General features: G+C 36.0%; 1 protein-coding gene across 8 annotated transcripts in view; it reads left to right on the top strand.

Moving 5' to 3' along the window:
• PCDH15 (protocadherin related 15) overlaps positions 1-17,086 on the top strand; it is a 735,694-nt gene that overhangs the window by 318,624 nt on the left and 399,984 nt on the right. For all 8 annotated transcript variants that reach the window (XR_014253086.1, XM_082423601.1, XM_082423610.1 and 5 more), the window contains one exon: positions 16,293-16,463. Coding sequence is in view for 7 of the 8 variants with exons in the window: in XM_082423601.1 (XP_082279727.1) it covers positions 16,293-16,463 (171 nt within the window). In the remaining variant the exon portion in view is untranslated. The remainder of the gene's footprint in view (positions 1-16,292; positions 16,464-17,086) is intronic.

Genomic DNA, 17,086 nt, shown 5'->3' with positions numbered 1-17,086 from the left:
TGAGAAATTGAATGAAGACTTGAATTTACCTGTAATAGTAATTTTTATATAAATGTAAATTATGCAATACAAAATGTGAATGCTAAATATAGGAAGTTATAAGATTTTTAGTATTTTTAAAAGTTTTCAGATTATATCCTTTTAAAAGTTATATAATATACCAAAATTAGGGTATATCACAATTTATTCAACTATACTTAAGTTTTTTTTGGTTTTTCGCACAGAACTGATAGCTAATCTCATGATTCTCCTGAGAGGCAGGGAGTATAGTATAGTGGTAAAAGCATGAATTCTAGAACCACATTGCCCAAATTCAAATCCTAGTTCTGCCATTTCCTAGTGTGTGACTTTTGGTATACTCTGTATGTCAGTTTTCTAAGTAGTAAAATGGGGATATTAATGAAATATACCACATAGGGTTCTTGTGAGGATTAGCAAGTTAGCAAACAGAAGTGTACTTAAACTAATGCTTGGAATATATTCTGATATCATTACAATATTACATCAACCTCTTAAGTACCAGTACTTACTTGTTCATGAATAGATAATTAAAAGATAAAGTTACTATGAGAAAAATTGTATATATTCATGTATATATGTATATACATACATATATATACATATACTTTTCATCTTAGTAGGTAATGCCATATTATCTTCCAAATTGTTGCAGCACATCACATTCCCACAAGTTATAAAGAAAAATGCCTATTTCCTCTACATTTTAGATATATAACTTACTTAAGACAGTGGCTTGTTGGAGCTGAGAGGATGGCTCATGCTTGCTTTGAGGGCCAATTTTGGGCATCTCTTTCCAACTCCAAGTACAGTGACCTCATTTGTGGCCATGGTGGGAGATATTTACAGTATGGAAAGTGACAAATGCTCCAAGTCATGTTCTTGGGGGTCCTGTGGTATGGCCATGGCTGCGGCAGCTTGACACGGGATCTCAGTTCCCCGACCAGGGATTCAACCCTGGCTGCAGCACTGCCCTGGCTTTTGTTCCCTTTGGAAAGGAATTTCAGTAAAGAGACGGAAAATAGTGAAGCAGGTAAAGTGTTTATTAAGAGAGGAATATTGTGGATAGACACATGGGCAGGCTCAGTAAGAGTCACATCTTTGGGAAGTTTAAATCATTTATAAGGGGGCAGGCTTCCAGGTCTTTGTTTTCCTCTGACCAGTCGTCTTGCTTTTACCCCTGTCTGATTTGTCTCAGGGCCCTCCCCATGTGCCTTCGCCTGCTTTAGTCAAGATGGATTTCAGTGTGAGGGGCTCTGGGAAGTTAGCAAAACTTACCGTGGTCTGGCACCCCCTCTCCTGAGGAAACTTTCTGTGCAAGTGTAATTTGGGAGGTCTCCCTGACCCCAAGAATAAGGAATTTGTGACCTCCTTATCTTTTACCCGGGGAAGGCTTAGCCCCTCCCTCCCCTGCCATTACTGTTATCTTACAGTGTCCACAGGAGACAAAGTCCAGCTGTTCATCCTGTTCCTGTTGTTATTTCTATCTCAAAGTATAAACAGGAGGCTAGTTGTAAATGTCTTGCCTGGAACCCATCTATCTCATGCATGCCTCAGTCGGGACTTCTTGTCTCAGTTGGCTGTTAAACATTTACTGCCTCATATGTATCAATATCTATACAATTTATATTCTTATATTTATATAGAATAATGATACCCATATATTAAAATATCTTTTAATTATTATTTTATATTGTTCTTTGTAGTTATTTTATTGATGGTACGTAAACCAATGTTCAATGTAAACTATGTCAATTAAAAACCTACTTATTATCTTGGAGTCATAAGAAGAGCTGACATATGAGCAATCAATTTGGACTTTAAAGTAGATGGTTTCTAAGAAGCTAGAGGTCTGATGATAAATTACTGAACATTACTCAGATTTGGCCTGGCTTTGCTTAGAGTACAAAGATTTGATTGATTTGCAAAAGGAATCATTCAGATTTCATGTAGTTGTGAGCATGTTATGATTTTTTATCCATGTGAACATGTTATGATTCTTAAATAAATTGGAAGAGTTTTGGGTGACCCACATTAGAAAACTTGTCACTTATTTCCTTTAGAATGTTTGCAACAGTATTACCCACACCATTTTTTAAAAAATATGAATAGCCAATAAGGCAATGAAATTCCAGAAAAAAGGAGAAAAAAATCTAGGAAAGGAAGTTCAGAGAAGTGCAAAAGTCAGGGGTTTCCTTTTGTTGAAACTTCTGATACATTCTGTCACCACAAACTCCAATTTTGATGTTACCCTAAATCATAAAAAAATCAAACCCATCTCTATACATCGATATCTTCAAGCCAACTCTTTCTGTATTACGGTTATCCTGAGGGAAATCCTAAGGGCTCTTAACTACTCAAGAGCCCTTAAATAATTGTCAGAAAGAAAAGATTTACATTTCATTAAGACTCATAGCAAGAATACTTTTTGAATTATTCTATCAATTAGCAGTGCTATTCCATATTTTCACAAACACCAAAAATCTAGAGAAGGGACATAACTATCTTTCATAACAAGATACTGTATTTAAAAAATATATGATACTATATCTTTCTCAGCTCTCTCTTTTCTCTTAATGGACTCGAATATGCAAAAAAAGTGTGTAAACTGTAGGGATGAAAAACATTTTCCTTCTTCCCTTCCAGTTTCTGTTGACCTAAAATAAATAGACTGCCAGTTATTTCTCCAGCAAAAATGGGTTTATTTGGGATAAGAAGGGAATTACAATTTGGGGTCTACAACCACGGTGAGCCATGTGCAAGTCCCTACAAAACAAGGGAAGGAGAGAGAGGGGGAGATAAGAAGTTGGGAGAGCTATAGTAAACAGAGACCATGGCTTTTCATTAACTGAGCTGTTGTAAGGATGGAAGAGGAGGCATTCTTCTTCCTGTTGAGCTATGCTGTCCTTGCAAGGTGTGAGAGCTCCCCCTTTTGGTCTCCTGACTCTATTTAACTGAAGTTTCTTGAATTTTTTACACTTCTTTGGCTGGCCTAAAAATTAAATTAACATAACACAGATTAACAAGAGAAAAACAAATTTAATAATGTATGTGTAGGAGCTCCATAAAAAAATATGAGACTGAAAAAAGTGACCAAAGCAGGCTGTCTTTTTGACAAGGAAACTACAAATTTGTGAAGAATTTGCAAGGCAAAGAGGTTTGGGCTCAGGGTATCAAATTAGAAAGTACAGTGGTACTTTCACACAGCCTCTTGGCCCTAAGTTCCCTATTTCTGGTGATAATGATGCCCTCTATTCTCCTGGCACAGGGAGGGTTCTTTTCACATGGAAGATCTATGTCCTGCTTTCAGGGGGACAAAGGATGATCAAAATGTCCTCCTTGCACTGGCTGTTTCTTAAGAAACTTTAATGTAAAATACTCAATATGCCAATGTAGCATATTTTGGAGTGGCATATTCTGCTCTTCTTCAAAACATTGCAGTTATATAGGTTTGGATATAAAAATTACTTTCTATACTTTCATATTTCAAACTATATAAACCACTTTTCAGAATAACCCCTATCCTGACCTTTCCTCATATCTACCTCCTACTGATATGTGGAATAAGTGCTAATATTACAACCATTGTTTTTAGTTTTGCCAGCTTCTTGGGCATATTCTGGAGAGTAAGACTGAAATAGGAGGATGGTTGTTGATGGTTTAAGAACTATTTATAAAATTTTCAAGTAATGAAGATATTGCTTGAAAATTTTATAAGTAAGCAAAACGATACTATTCTGTTTACTAGTATGCATAAAAACTAAGGAAAATCACTTAAGCAAAAAAGACACTTTCAAGAAAAAAAAAAAGAAAAGAAAAAAAAGAACACACTTCTAAAGTGATTTAGACCCAGGCAAACTTGTTGCTGTTTTTTTCTTTTTTGAATAAAGAAATCTAACAGCATCAAGTTACTAGGGTAAGTTTTAAAATTTCAGTTTGTGATAGTCCATCTTTCATTGGTGAACAGAAGCAAGACAGATACCTCCAAGGTCTTGGGTAACTGACTTAGAGTCAAAAGACTCAAGGCAACTCTAATTATGTTACCTTTTTTTTTTTTTTTTCTTTCTCTACTGCAAATACCAGATAAGGTAATGAAAGAGTATTTAATATATGTATCTATGAGTGAGTCTGGTAGGTGCCTTTAGCCATTTTGTAACTACAAACTACTTGAATACTAAGCATGTAAGTGTTAGAAGTCTCTTTATTCCAAGGCTCCTATGACATTGCCTCAAAAATAAATCTGAACATCAGCATTTTTGTCTCATACTCATTTTAGAACCAGGTTTCATATAATTTCACAGTATTTGTTAGAGTCCAGATTTTTCCTGGCTCCGCTCCACATAACCAATATTTGACTTAATACAGTTCTAAATATAGAGCAGATACTGAATGAATTAAAAATTAGCATTTATCTCTAGTTTGATCAGAGAATAATACACAATTAAACTATTTTATAGCAAGAAAGCCTTTCCATTGAGATGAAGGAATTGAAGTCTTACTTATCAGTTGATGGTTAGAGGTGTTTTATTTCTCTAACATTTTCATAGTTGAAATATTTGCAGTTTTATAAAAATGTGCTTTGTAAAAAGAGTGGATTGTGACAATGAGTTAGTTGTCTCTGAGCTACTTATAAAACTAACTTTCTTTGAAATTCTACTAGGCACAGATCTCTTTTTCTGAAACAAATAAACAAAAAAGTAGTTCTTCCTTACAATATATTGATGAAATTTTCTACTTATTTATTAAATAATTTTAAAAAATGCGTGTCTTTGATATGTCAGATATCATGTTATAATATTGTATTGTGATGTTATGAGACCAGGTGATTGGAGGCTTTGAATAAAGATGCTAAGTATTCAGTGATCCAGTGACAAGATCAATACCACTTCCTTATGAGGCATTGAGAGAATGTTCCAGCTAGGTCAAATCTCACACTCTGATGAATATTCCTTGTGGCTCTTTTGAGTCTATGTTGTAGTTATCTCTATGCTTTTAAATTCCTGCATGTCAGTTTTTATACTGGATTATTCTTTGTATTACCTGCAATTACTTGCATAACTATACTCACAATGGGTATGGAAGCTAAATAAAGGTTTCATATAATTAAATGTTTAATGTTAGCAAATATATAAATGATATGTGAAATAATAATGCACATTGAGAAAATACAAATGAAACAGTCAAACTTGGTTAACTTTGAAAGAGATACATTCTAGCTTGCCAGTTACAGTCACAGCTTCCTAAATTAATATCTTATTTTTAAATGTCTAAAATTTTAAAGTGTTACCTTATTTTTAAAATGATAGAAAAGAAATGAGGAAGGAAAATAGAAGAGGAGAAGGAAGGATTTTGGGAATTAGTTTTTAATATGTACTGGATTTTCACATAGCAATGAATGCAAATGTAAATTTAATGAAATCATATAAAATATTTATGTAAATAATTACGTTTTATTTATACCACTCCCAATTTAAAATGTTATTTCCTTTATTCAGAAAAGTTGTGAGCAGCAGCATTATACTAGAAAGAACAAAATATTCCTTTCTTTTCGGTTTTTATTAATTGTCAGGGGCTTTGTTTTAGACAATATTTTAAGATCAAATTTGGTTCTGAACTGGAAAAAGAGCATCATGGATTAACAACACCTTCCAGAGGCTTGCAAGTTAGGAATGTGCATGAGGCCTATTTTCATCTTTCATTATAACATGTTATATTTATTGGTGGCAAATTCTGGGGAATCTCCATGTACACATAAACCATGTTGGTAGTTTTTGTTACTATATCTCTGCTCCTAGTAGTGAAGGGGAGCAGAATGTGTCACTCTAAAATATGCCTCTTTAGCATGCTGACAAAAAAGTTAATCAGTCGATCTAAGAAAGTTATGGAAAATTTTATTAGAGCCAAACTGAGGATTATAACTCAGGAACAACCTCTCAGAGACCTTGCAGAACTGTTCTGCCCATTAGAGGTCAAAGCACAGTTATATAGGTTTTTGAGACAGAGGGCTGTACATTAAATGACATATTTTACACAGTTTACACAACCTAGATCTACAGGTACAAAGAGTAGTGGGTCATGGGTCATCATGACTCCTTACAAGATTAAGAAGGAAGGTTATCTCCTAAGGAGTTGTGACCATTGATGGGATTAGAAGGAATATTTTTTCCTAAGGAGGTCTGAATAATGCAGATGTGCAATACACGCTAAAGGGGAGGGAATTTTCTCATCTTGCCATAAATTATGAATTTTATTTCAGCAAGCATAAGAATTATTTTAGGCTAAGTAATAAAAAACAAAAAAACAAAACAAACAAACAAACAAACAAAAAAACCCAGCAGACAGAAAAGAAGCTCTGAAAACCAGTAGAAGCAATTTACATTTACAAGGGAAATCTCCAATTATAAGGGTGTCTTTCTGCCTGTACCAGGAAGACAAGGATGACTAAATCTCTAGAAACTCTTATCAATGGAGAAGGCTTAGATTTAAATCTGCATAACAAACATACCTTTTGTTTACTGTACTTCGACTGAAAATTTGGCTTTCCCCTCCCAACATGTTTTGTCTTTAGCTGAAGATGGTATTCAAGGTGGTGACTTGGGCCATTTTGGGGAGTTACTCAGTTTTCCTGGTTATCTCCCCTGTATACAGGAAGTATACATGTTATTAAACTGTTTGTTTTACTCCTGTTAATCTGTCTTTTACTACTGAGGGGTTTTATCTAAGAACCTAAAAGGGTAGAGGAAAACTATTTTTTCCCCTCCACAGTAGGTTATCTGATCTTTTTCTTTTTTTTTGTTTCCACTTAAAAATTCACATTTTATAGATCAACACTTTGTAAGCAGTTTCTTTTCCCAGTATAAGACAAAAGCCTATATTGTGTATTTTGGTAAATATGCACCCTCTCTAATGCAATTGTATCCATTTTATGGAGTGGCAACAATAACCCAAAGAAGCAGAGAATAGTGATAGATTTGTTGCTGACAAACTGAAAGACTTAGGATAGAAAACATTCTACTTTGTCTATTAACAGTGACTTGGTTGTAACAAATGAGAGGTAAGGTTGAGTGACATGCAAGTATAGAAATACTGCTTCTGGGATACTACAAACTTTTTTGCCACATCTGTTAGGTAGGTAGTCAGACTTGAGTGGGTCCCATCCCATCCTGGATGGGGTCATCTTTCCCTCCCCATGTGGATGCTGGTAATCAGAGCATGCCCAGAGATCTTCCCTCTTCTAGTCAAGGACCACCACTAAGTTTCCAGCCATATCAGGACCAAGCAAGATAAACCTGCCAGCACAGGTTGGCACAGGTGCACCAAGACCTAAAAGGTGACTCAAGGTAATCCAGGGTTCACTGTGCCATATTTGTAATAAATTAGTATTGCGGTTTTTGCCTCCCCCCACCCCCGTGGGTTTTGCTTGGGTGCTTATGGGTAAGCACCTGCACACTAGGAGAAAAGTTATATAACTTAAAGCTGTCAATCAACTTGTCAGTCAAATGATGCAGGACACAAGGAGGGACCACCACTCTAAAAATCCCAACCCTGCCCCATTGCGAGACTGCTTCTGGTTTCCAGACAGCCCACTCTCATCCTTTCTCGGGAGTGAACTTTCGCTCTGCTTAATAAAACTCTTGCTACTTAAAACTGCTGTATGCCTCTAGACTGAATTGTTTCTCTTGAGAAGGTCAAGAACTGAGGAAATCGCCGTTCTGCCAGTGACACATCCAATATCACATAAAATGGTATTCATTCAATATTTTTCTTAAACTTTAGATTGATGCAGTCTTTTTAAAGAAGTACATCCTAAGCAATTGTAGGGGTGGGAAATTTTTCCCTTCTACCCTTCTAGATTCTTTGGCTGATCTAATAATCACATTGATATAAAACAGATTAACAGAAGAAACACAGACAAAAGTTTCTTCACATATATACCTTCTGTATACATGGGAGAGACTCAGGAAAATAGGGTGACTCTCCTCCAAAATGGCAGAAGCCCTCACCTTAATTATCATCTTCAGCTAAACACAAAAGAAGATGTTGAGGGTAGAAGGTCAGTTATGGGAGGTTACCTGGAAGAGCTCCTTAAACAAGGGTAAAGTTGATATGCAGATTTAAATTGTTGCCATCTGCATGATAAGTTTCTAGAGATAAATAAGTTCATCTCCCTCTTCCTGGTACAGCCAGAGAGAAACCTTTACAAATGGAGACTTCCCTAGTACATGTAAATGACTCATACAAAAGGGTAGCTTTTACGCAGTTTTCAAAGCTTCTTCTGTGTCTGCAGTTTCTTAAAAATAATCAGCCTGAAATAATCCTATGCCAAAGAGACATATTTGGGGGTGGTAAATTCTGCTCCCCTACACAATCATAATCTTAAAATAGTAGGTTTGATGAACCAGTTGTGTTTTCTAAAAAATTTATGTTAAATTAAGAGTCTTCTATATATACTCAATTCATACATTTAAAGTATAATTTTAAAAATTTATTTGTGGACCACCAAAATTGTCTCATGTGTCATTTGCTACTCCTACTATACTTTCAACTGTACTAGATATAATAAACAGACATGGAAAATTTAGAACAATTAAAGAAGGACTTTAAAAAAAAATCTTTATATCCCATAAATGTAACCAATCAGGGGAATTCCCTGGCAGTCCAGGGGTTAGGACTCTGTGCTCTCACTGCCCAGAGCCTGGGATCAATCCCTGGTCAGGGAACTAAGATCCCACAAGCTGTGCATTGAGGCCAAAAATAAATAAATAAATAATAAAGTAAAATAGAATAGAATAGAATAAAATAAAATAAAATTTAACCAATCATAATTATCAGTGTAATCTTGATTATGTTTATTCCCTTCTTGAGAAGGAAAAATGTTTTTCTCTGCCCTCTTAGATTTACTAATTGGCGACTTTCAGATTAAACTGACCAAAAACTAAACAAAACAAAACAAAACAAAAACCCCAAAAACAGTTTAACAGGAGAAAGAATAAAATATTTCATTAAATATTTTAGAAAGAATAAAGTATATGCGTATGAGATCAAACAAAAGAAGTTGCTCCCTGAGCAGCTAAAGATGAGGGTTTATATACCTCACTTCATGCGCGAGGAGGGAGAAAATACTTCTTTAGGAACAAGGAGCGGGTTTCTAGGGAGAGTAAACAGGAGACAAAGAAAGTTTGTGGTAATGTGTGTTTATGTAGATGATAGTGTTTTTCTTCTTCTTTTTTTTTTTTCTTCTTTTCTCATGGCTATAAAACTCTCCCAGGGAAGAGATTCATGGCAGCTTCACTTGCGAAAGTTTCTGCTTTTAATAAGACAAGGGAAACTCTGAAAAGGCTTCTTTCTGTGTATGTTCAATCTCTGATGTCTTTAATTTAAAATAATTTGTATATGAACTCGGAGGGTCTAGTGAATCCCCACACTTTGGAAATTTAAACTTTTTTCCCATGTTTTGACCACAGTCTGTCTTATAATGATCTAAACATCAAAGAATACTAGAGTTGTTCCCAAACTCAGGTTCTGCTGCTCGCCACTTGAAAGCTAATACTCAAGAGGCAATTGTTGGTTGAAAAGGAAAGGTTGCTTTATTCAGGACTCTGGCAACCTGGAGAAGGTGGACTCGTGTCCAAGAACCAAATCTAAAGGTTCTGCTTGACCATGAAAGTTTTTAAAGGGGGAAAGGGGAAGTTAATCACATTAATCATTTGGGGAGGGGGCGGTCAGAGTCTTTGTTATCTTCCACTGTGTGCAGACTTCCTTCTGATTGGTTGGTGGTGAGGTAACGGGGCAGTGTTTCAAGAATCTTATACTCACCCTGAAGTTACCATCCTCCACCTGGGTGGGGGCCTTAGTTCCTGCAGAAGAACTCAAAGATATGTTTACATATATTCCTTGAGGAGGAACCAGGGTCCTGCTTTATCACCACAGGATTGTTTCTTTTTTTCTATTTTTTTATTTATTCATCAAGCCAATTTTTACTGACTTATTTTTTCTTTTTTTAATTTTTGAATTTTATTTTATTTATTTTCTTATACAGGAGATTCTTATTAGTCATCAGTTTTATACACATCAGTGTATACATGTCAATCCCAATTGCCCAATTCATCACACCACCATCCCCACCCCCCTGTGGCTTTCGCCCTTTGGTGTCCATACGTTTGTTCTCTACATCTGTGTCTCAACTTCTGCCCTGCAAACCAGTTCATCTGTACCATTTTTCTAGGTTCCACATACATGTGTTAATATACGATATTTGTTTTTCTCTTTCTGACTTACTGCACTCTGTATGACAGTCTCTAGATCTATCCACGTCTCAACAAATGACCCAATTTCATTCCTTTTTATGGCTGAGTAATATTCCATTGTATATATGTACCACATCTTCTTTATCCATTCGTCTGTTGATGGGCATTTAGGTTGCTTCCATGACCTGGCTATTGTAAATAGTGCTGCAGTGAATGTTGGGGTGCATGTGTCCTTTTGCATTGTGGTTTTCTCTGTGTATACGCCCAGTAGTGGGATTGCTGGATCATATGGTAATTCTCTTTTTAGTTTTTTAAGGAACCTCCATACTGTTCTCCATAGTGGCTGTATCAATTTACATTCCCACCAACAATGCAAGAGGGTTCCCTTTTCTCCACACCCTCACCAGCATTTGTTGTTTGTAGATTTTATGATGAAGCCCATTCTAACTGGTGTGAGGTGATACCTCATTGTAGTTTTGATTTGCATTTCTCTAATAATTAGTGATGTTGAGCAGCTTTTCATGTGATTCTTGACCACCTGTATGTCTTCTTTGGAGAAATGTCTATTTAGGTCTTTTGTCCATTTTTGGATTGGGTTGTTTGTTTTTTTCATATTGAGCTGCATAAGCTGTTTATATATTTTGGAGATTAATCCTTTGTCCATTGATTTGTTTGCAAATATTTTCTCCCATTCTGAGGGTTGTCTTTTCGTCTTGCTTATGGTTTCCTTTGCTGTGCGAGAGCTTTTAAGTTTCATTAGGTCCCACTTGTTTATTTTTGTTTTTATTTCCATTACTCTAGGAGGTGAATCAAAAAAGATCTTACTGTGATTTACGTCAAAGAGTGTTCTTCCTATGTTTCCGCTATGAGTTTTATAGTGCCTGGCCTTACATTTAGGTCTTGAATCCATTTTGAGCTTATTTTTGTGTATGGTGTTAAGGAGTGTTCTAATTTCATTCTTTTACATGTAGCTGTCCAGTTTTCCCAGCACCACTTATTGAAGACACTGTCTATTCTCCATTGTATGTCCTTGCATCCTTTGTCATAGATTAGTTGACCATAGGTGCGTGGGTTTACCTCTGGGCTTTCTATCTTGTTCCATTGATCTGTGTTTCTGTTTTTGTGTCAGTACCATGTTGTCTTGATTACTATAGCTTTGTAGTATAGTCTGAAGTCAGGGAGTCTGATTCCTCCAGCTCCATTTTTTTCCCTCAAGACTGCTTTGGCTATTCGGGATCTTTTGTGTCTCCATACAAATTTTAAGATTTTTTGTTCTAGTTATGTAAAAAATGTCATTGGTAATTTGATAGGGATTGCATTGAATCTGTAGATTGCTTTGGGTAGTATAGTCATTTTCACAATATTGATTCTTCCAATTCAAGAACATGGTATATCTCTACATCTGTTGGTATCATCTTTAATTTCTTTCATCAGTGTCTTATAGTTTTCTGCATACAGGTCTTTTGTCTCCCTAGGTAGGTTTATTCCTAGGTATTTTATTCTTTGTGTTGCAGTGATAAATGGGAGTGTTTCCTAAATTTCTCTTTCAGATTTTTCATCATAATTGTATAGGAATGCAAGAGATTTCTGTGCATCAATTTTGTATCTTGCGACTTTACCAAATTCATTGATTAGCTCTACTAGTTTTCTGGTGGCATCTTTAGGATTCTCTATGTATAGTATCATGTCATCTGCAAACAGTGACAGTTTTACTTCTTCTTTTCCAATTTGGATTCCTTTTATTTCTTTTTCTTCTCTGATTGCCGAGGCTAGGGCTTCCAAACCTATGTTGAATAATAGTGGTGAGAGTTGACATCCTTGTCTTGTTCCTGATCTTAGAGGAAATGCTTTCAGTTTTTCACCATTGAGAATGATGTTTGCTGTGGGCTTGTCATATATGGCCTTTATTATATTGAGGTAGGTTCCCTCTGTGCCCACTTTCTGGAAAGTTTTTATCATAAATGGGTGTTGAATTTTGTCAAAAGCTTTTTCTGCATCTATTGAGATGATCATATGGTTTTTCTTCTTCAATTTGTTAATATGGTGTATCACATTGATTGATTTGCGTATACTGAAGAATCCTTGCATCCCTGGGATAAATCCCACTTGATCATGGTGTATGATCCTTTTAATATGTTGTTGGATTCTGTTTGCTAGTATTTTGTTGAGGATTTTTGCATCTATATTCGTCAGTGATATTGGTCTGTAGTTTTCTTTTCTTGTAGTATCTTTGTGCGGGTTTGGTATCAGGGTGATGGTGGCCTCATAGAATGAGTTTGGGAGTGTTCCTTCCTCTGCAGTTCTTTGGAAGAGTTTGAGAAGGTTGGGTGTTACCTCTTCTTGAAATGTTTGATAGAATTCACCTGTGAAGCCATCTGGTCCTGGACTTTTGTTTGTTGGAAGATTTTTAATCACAGTTTCAATTTCATTACTTGTGATTGGTCTGTTCATATTTTCTATTTCTTCCTGGTTCAGTCTTGGAAGGTTATACCTTTCTAAGAATTTGTCCATTTTTTTCAGGTTGTCCATTTTATTGGCATAGAGTTGCTTGTACTAGTCCCTTAGCATGGTTTGTATTTCTGTGGTGTCTGTTGTAAGTTCTCCTTTTTCATTTCTAATTTTATTGATTTGAGTCCTCTCCCTCTTTTTCTTGATGAGTCTGACTAATGGTTTATCAATTTTGTTTATCTTCTCAAAGAACCAGCTTTTAGTTTTATTGATCTTTGCTATTGGTTTCTTTGTTTCTATTTCATTTATTTCTGCTCTGATCTCTATGATTTCTTTCCTTCTGCTAACTTTGGGTTTTGTTTGTTCTTCTTTCTCTAGTTCCTTTAGGTGTAAGGTTAGATTGATTATTTGAGATTTTTCTTGTTTCTTGAGATAGGCTTGTATAGCTATACACTTCCCTCTTAGAACTGCTTTTGCTGCATCCAATAGGTTTTGGATGAGTGTTTTCATTGTCATTTTTCTGTAGGTATTTTTTGATTTCCTCTTTGATTTCTTCAGTGATCTCTTGGTTATTTAGTAACGTATTGTTTAGCCTCCATGTGTTTGCGTTTTTTTCGGTTTTTTCCCTGTAATTCATTTCTAATCTCATAGCATCATGGTCAGAAAAGATGATTGATATGATTTCAGTTTTCTTAAATTTACTGAGGCTTGATTTGTCACCCAAGATGTGATCTATCCTGGAGAATGTTCCATGCGCACTTGAGAAGAAAGTGTAATCTGCTGTTATTAGATGGAATGTCCTATAAATATCAATTAAATCTATCTGGTCTATTTTGTCATTTAAAGCTTCTGTTTCCTTATTTATTTTCATTTTGGATGATCTGTCCATTGGTGTAAGTGAGGTGTTAAAGTCCCCCACTATTATTGTGTTACTGTCGATTTCCTCTTTTACAGCTGTTATCAGTTGCCTTATGTATTGAGGTGCTCCTTTGTTGGGTGCATATATATTTATAATTGTTCTATCTTCTTCTTGGATTGATCCCTTGATCATTACCTAGTATCCTTCCTTGTCTCTTGTAACATTCTTTATTTTAAAATCTCTTTTATCTGATATGAGTATAGCTACTCCAGCTTTCTTTTGATTTCCGTTTGCATGGAATATCTTTTTCCATCCCCTCACTTTCAGTCTGTATGTGTCCCTAGGTCTGAAGTGGGTCTCTTGTAGACAGCATATATATGGGTCTTGTTTTTGTATCCATTCAGCAAGCCTGTGTCTTTTGGTTGGAGCATTTAACCCATTCACGTTTAAGGTAATTATATATATGTATGTTCCTATGACCATTTTCTTAATTGTTTTCGGTTTGCTTTTGTAGGTCCTTTTCTTCTCTTGTGTTTCCCACTTAGAGAAGTTCCCTTAGCATTTGTTGTAGAGCTGGTGTGGTGGTGCTGAATTCTCTTAGCTTTTGCTTGTCTGTAAAGCTTTTGATTTCTCCGTAGAATCTGATTGAGATCCTTGCCGGGTAGAGTAATCTTGGTTGTAGGTTCTTCCCTTTCATCACTTTAAGTATATCAGGCCACTCCCTACTGGCTTGTAGAGTTTCTGCTGAGAAATCAGCTGTTAACCTTATGGGAGTTCCCTTGTATGTTATTTGTCGTTTTTCCCTTGCTGCTTTCAATAATTTTTCTTTGTCTTTAATTTTTGCCAGTTTTATTACTATGTGTCTCAGTGTGTTTCTCCTTGGGTTTATCCTGTATGGGACTCACTGTGTTTCCTGGACTTGGGTGGCTATTTCCTTTCCCATGTTAGGGAAGTTTTCAACTATAATCTCTTCAAATATATTTTCGGGTCCTTTCTCTCTCTCTCTTCTCCTTCTGGGACCCCTATAATGCAAATGTTGTTGCTTTTAATGTTATCCCAGAGGTCTCTTAGGCTGTCTTCATTTCTTTTCATTCTGTTTTCTTTATTCTGTTCCACAGCAGTGAATTCCACCATTCTGTCTTCCAGGTCACTTATCTATTTTTCTCCCTAAGTTATTCTGCTGTTGATTCCTTCTAGCGTGGTTTTCATTTCAGTTATTGTATTTTTCATCTCTGTTTGTTCTTTAATTCTTTTAGGTCTTTGTTAAACATTTTTTGCATCTTCTCCATTTTTCCCTCCATTCTTTTTCCGAGGTCCTGGATCATCTTCACTATCATCATTCTGAATTCTTTTTCTGGGAGGTTGCCTATCTCCACTTCATTTAGTTGTTTTTCTGGGGTTTTATTTTGTTCCTTCATCTGGTACATAGCCCTCTGCCTTTTCATCTTGTCTATCTTTCTGTGAATGTGGTTTTTGTTCCACAGGCTGCAGGATTGTAGTTCTTCTTGCTTCTGCTCGCAGGATTGTTTCTTGATTGCTCCTCCTTTGTTTCTGCATTCCCTCACTTTCCTGGTTAACAACTGTTTGAATCTGCCCTTTGGAACTAAGTGAAGGTCAAGGAGGCTGTATGAAACCTACAAACAAGAAATGGGGAACACGGAAAGGATTTGTACCTGGGAGGGCCCTACAGGGTCCTGCATTGTTTCAGAGTCACATAGTTATTGCATTACAGAAAGGTTGCACTTGCAAAATTCCATCAATAGAGATTTCTGGTTTCTTTGATCTTGCCTTAGAACACTTCTTTACAACCAGTAAAAATAGAAAAAGAAAACAAAACAAAAAAAACAGGAAAAAAGCTGTGCTCTCTTGGCAATATTGTGGCTAGTGGAAAAGAGATAAAGTGGAAACATAATTCCCTTTACTGTTACAAGGACACTCTTCTCAGAAATTGTAGCTTTTTAGAGTCCCAAAGTATGAAGAAATAAAACAATTCTCATTTAGAAACTTGGAAACAGGTTATTTTAGTGATGCCAGCAGGCTACATGGAGACAAGGAAGGCTCTCAAAATACTTTGTAATAGGCAATCTTATGTGAGACAAACAAAAGCATTTCTCCAATAAGAGTATAGCAGATCTGGTGAGTTTTCTTTCTTTTATTTACCCCTTCATTTTTTTTTTTTCTTTCTTTTTTTTTCCCCAAATAACCAATATTTATCTCATAAACTTAAATTTGTTGAAGCATTATCAAAAACAAACAAAAAAAATGCTGGGGTAGGGGAAGGAGTGAAGGAATCAAGAGTCATCTTTGTTTGTTAACTGGCCTTCTCAAAGAAAAGTAAACATTCCTATATCTTCATGATGGGAGATAGTTTCACAACTTGGAGAAAGCCTTCTATGGAAGTCAGGCTCCTACCCTCCCACAGGCACTGGGAGATAGAAGCTCTGTCTTCCTTGATTAATTATTACATTTCAATGGGATGATTCCTAGGTCCTGGAGAAAGAGTCCTGGGTTATAAAACTGGCAAAAGTTTGAGCTGGGAGAAGGTTGACATCTCAAAGCTGCGGAGAAAGTATTTACAATTGGAAGTTTTCTAAAGTAAATGCTCTGAGAAAAGTAAGGTCAGATGCCTACACTCTGGAAGAAACCTGTCTACAGTTTAGTCAAGCTAGAGGGATCATTGCATCCATCTCATGTTCTTTTTCTTTTTTCCTCTCTCACAGGACCGTGCACAAAACCTGAATGAACGGCGAACCACTACCACCACCCTCACAGTGGATGTTCTAGATGGAGATGACCTGGGTCCAATGTTTCTTCCTTGTGTCCTTGTGCCAAACACTCATGACTGTCGCCCACTCACCTATCAAGCTGCCATACCTGAGTTGAGAACTCCGGTAAGCATACTCCCATCTTTTCTTCTTCACTTCCACCTCTCTAACCCCAGTGGGATCCTGTTCAAGTGTTTTGAACACATATTCAGTGAAAATAGCAAACTTCACTAGATTGGTATTGAAAAATATGTATGTCCAAAACCATTTTGAGACAGTATGGGTAAATTTTTGGTCATAATGCATAATTACATCATTTACAAAGTTGAAAGTATGTCATGAAGCAACAGCCCCTTTGACTCTGATTATTTTATTTTTTTTTGGTGTGTAAAGCATAACAAATTTCAGTTGCCAACATATACTGGGAAACCCCAAGAAATGACTCCAGCATTTCCTTAAATTCACGTGTAAACATGCAACCCTAAGTCAAAGGACACACAAGTCAACAGTATACTCTCTTGTCTCTTAGAGTCCTGAAATATTATTGGAGATTTTGCTTGGCTGTTTGGAGGTGGGAGCTAATGAATCCTGAATTCAAATATTCAATATTTATTAGTTAAAGATGTATTTTAAAGAAACAAAAAGTTAAGGCATGAGTACATATTTTCTACACTCAATTCTGCATTTGTTTTTTACAATTCTGATAAATCTTAACTTGCTGTCAGCCTGGAATTCATACCTTAGACCTG

Source organism: Balaenoptera physalus, assembly GCF_965194825.1.
Source record: "Balaenoptera physalus genome assembly, chromosome: 14".
Lineage (NCBI taxonomy): Eukaryota > Metazoa > Chordata > Mammalia > Artiodactyla > Balaenopteridae > Balaenoptera > Balaenoptera physalus.
This window is presented reverse-complemented; position numbering and strand designations above follow the sequence as displayed.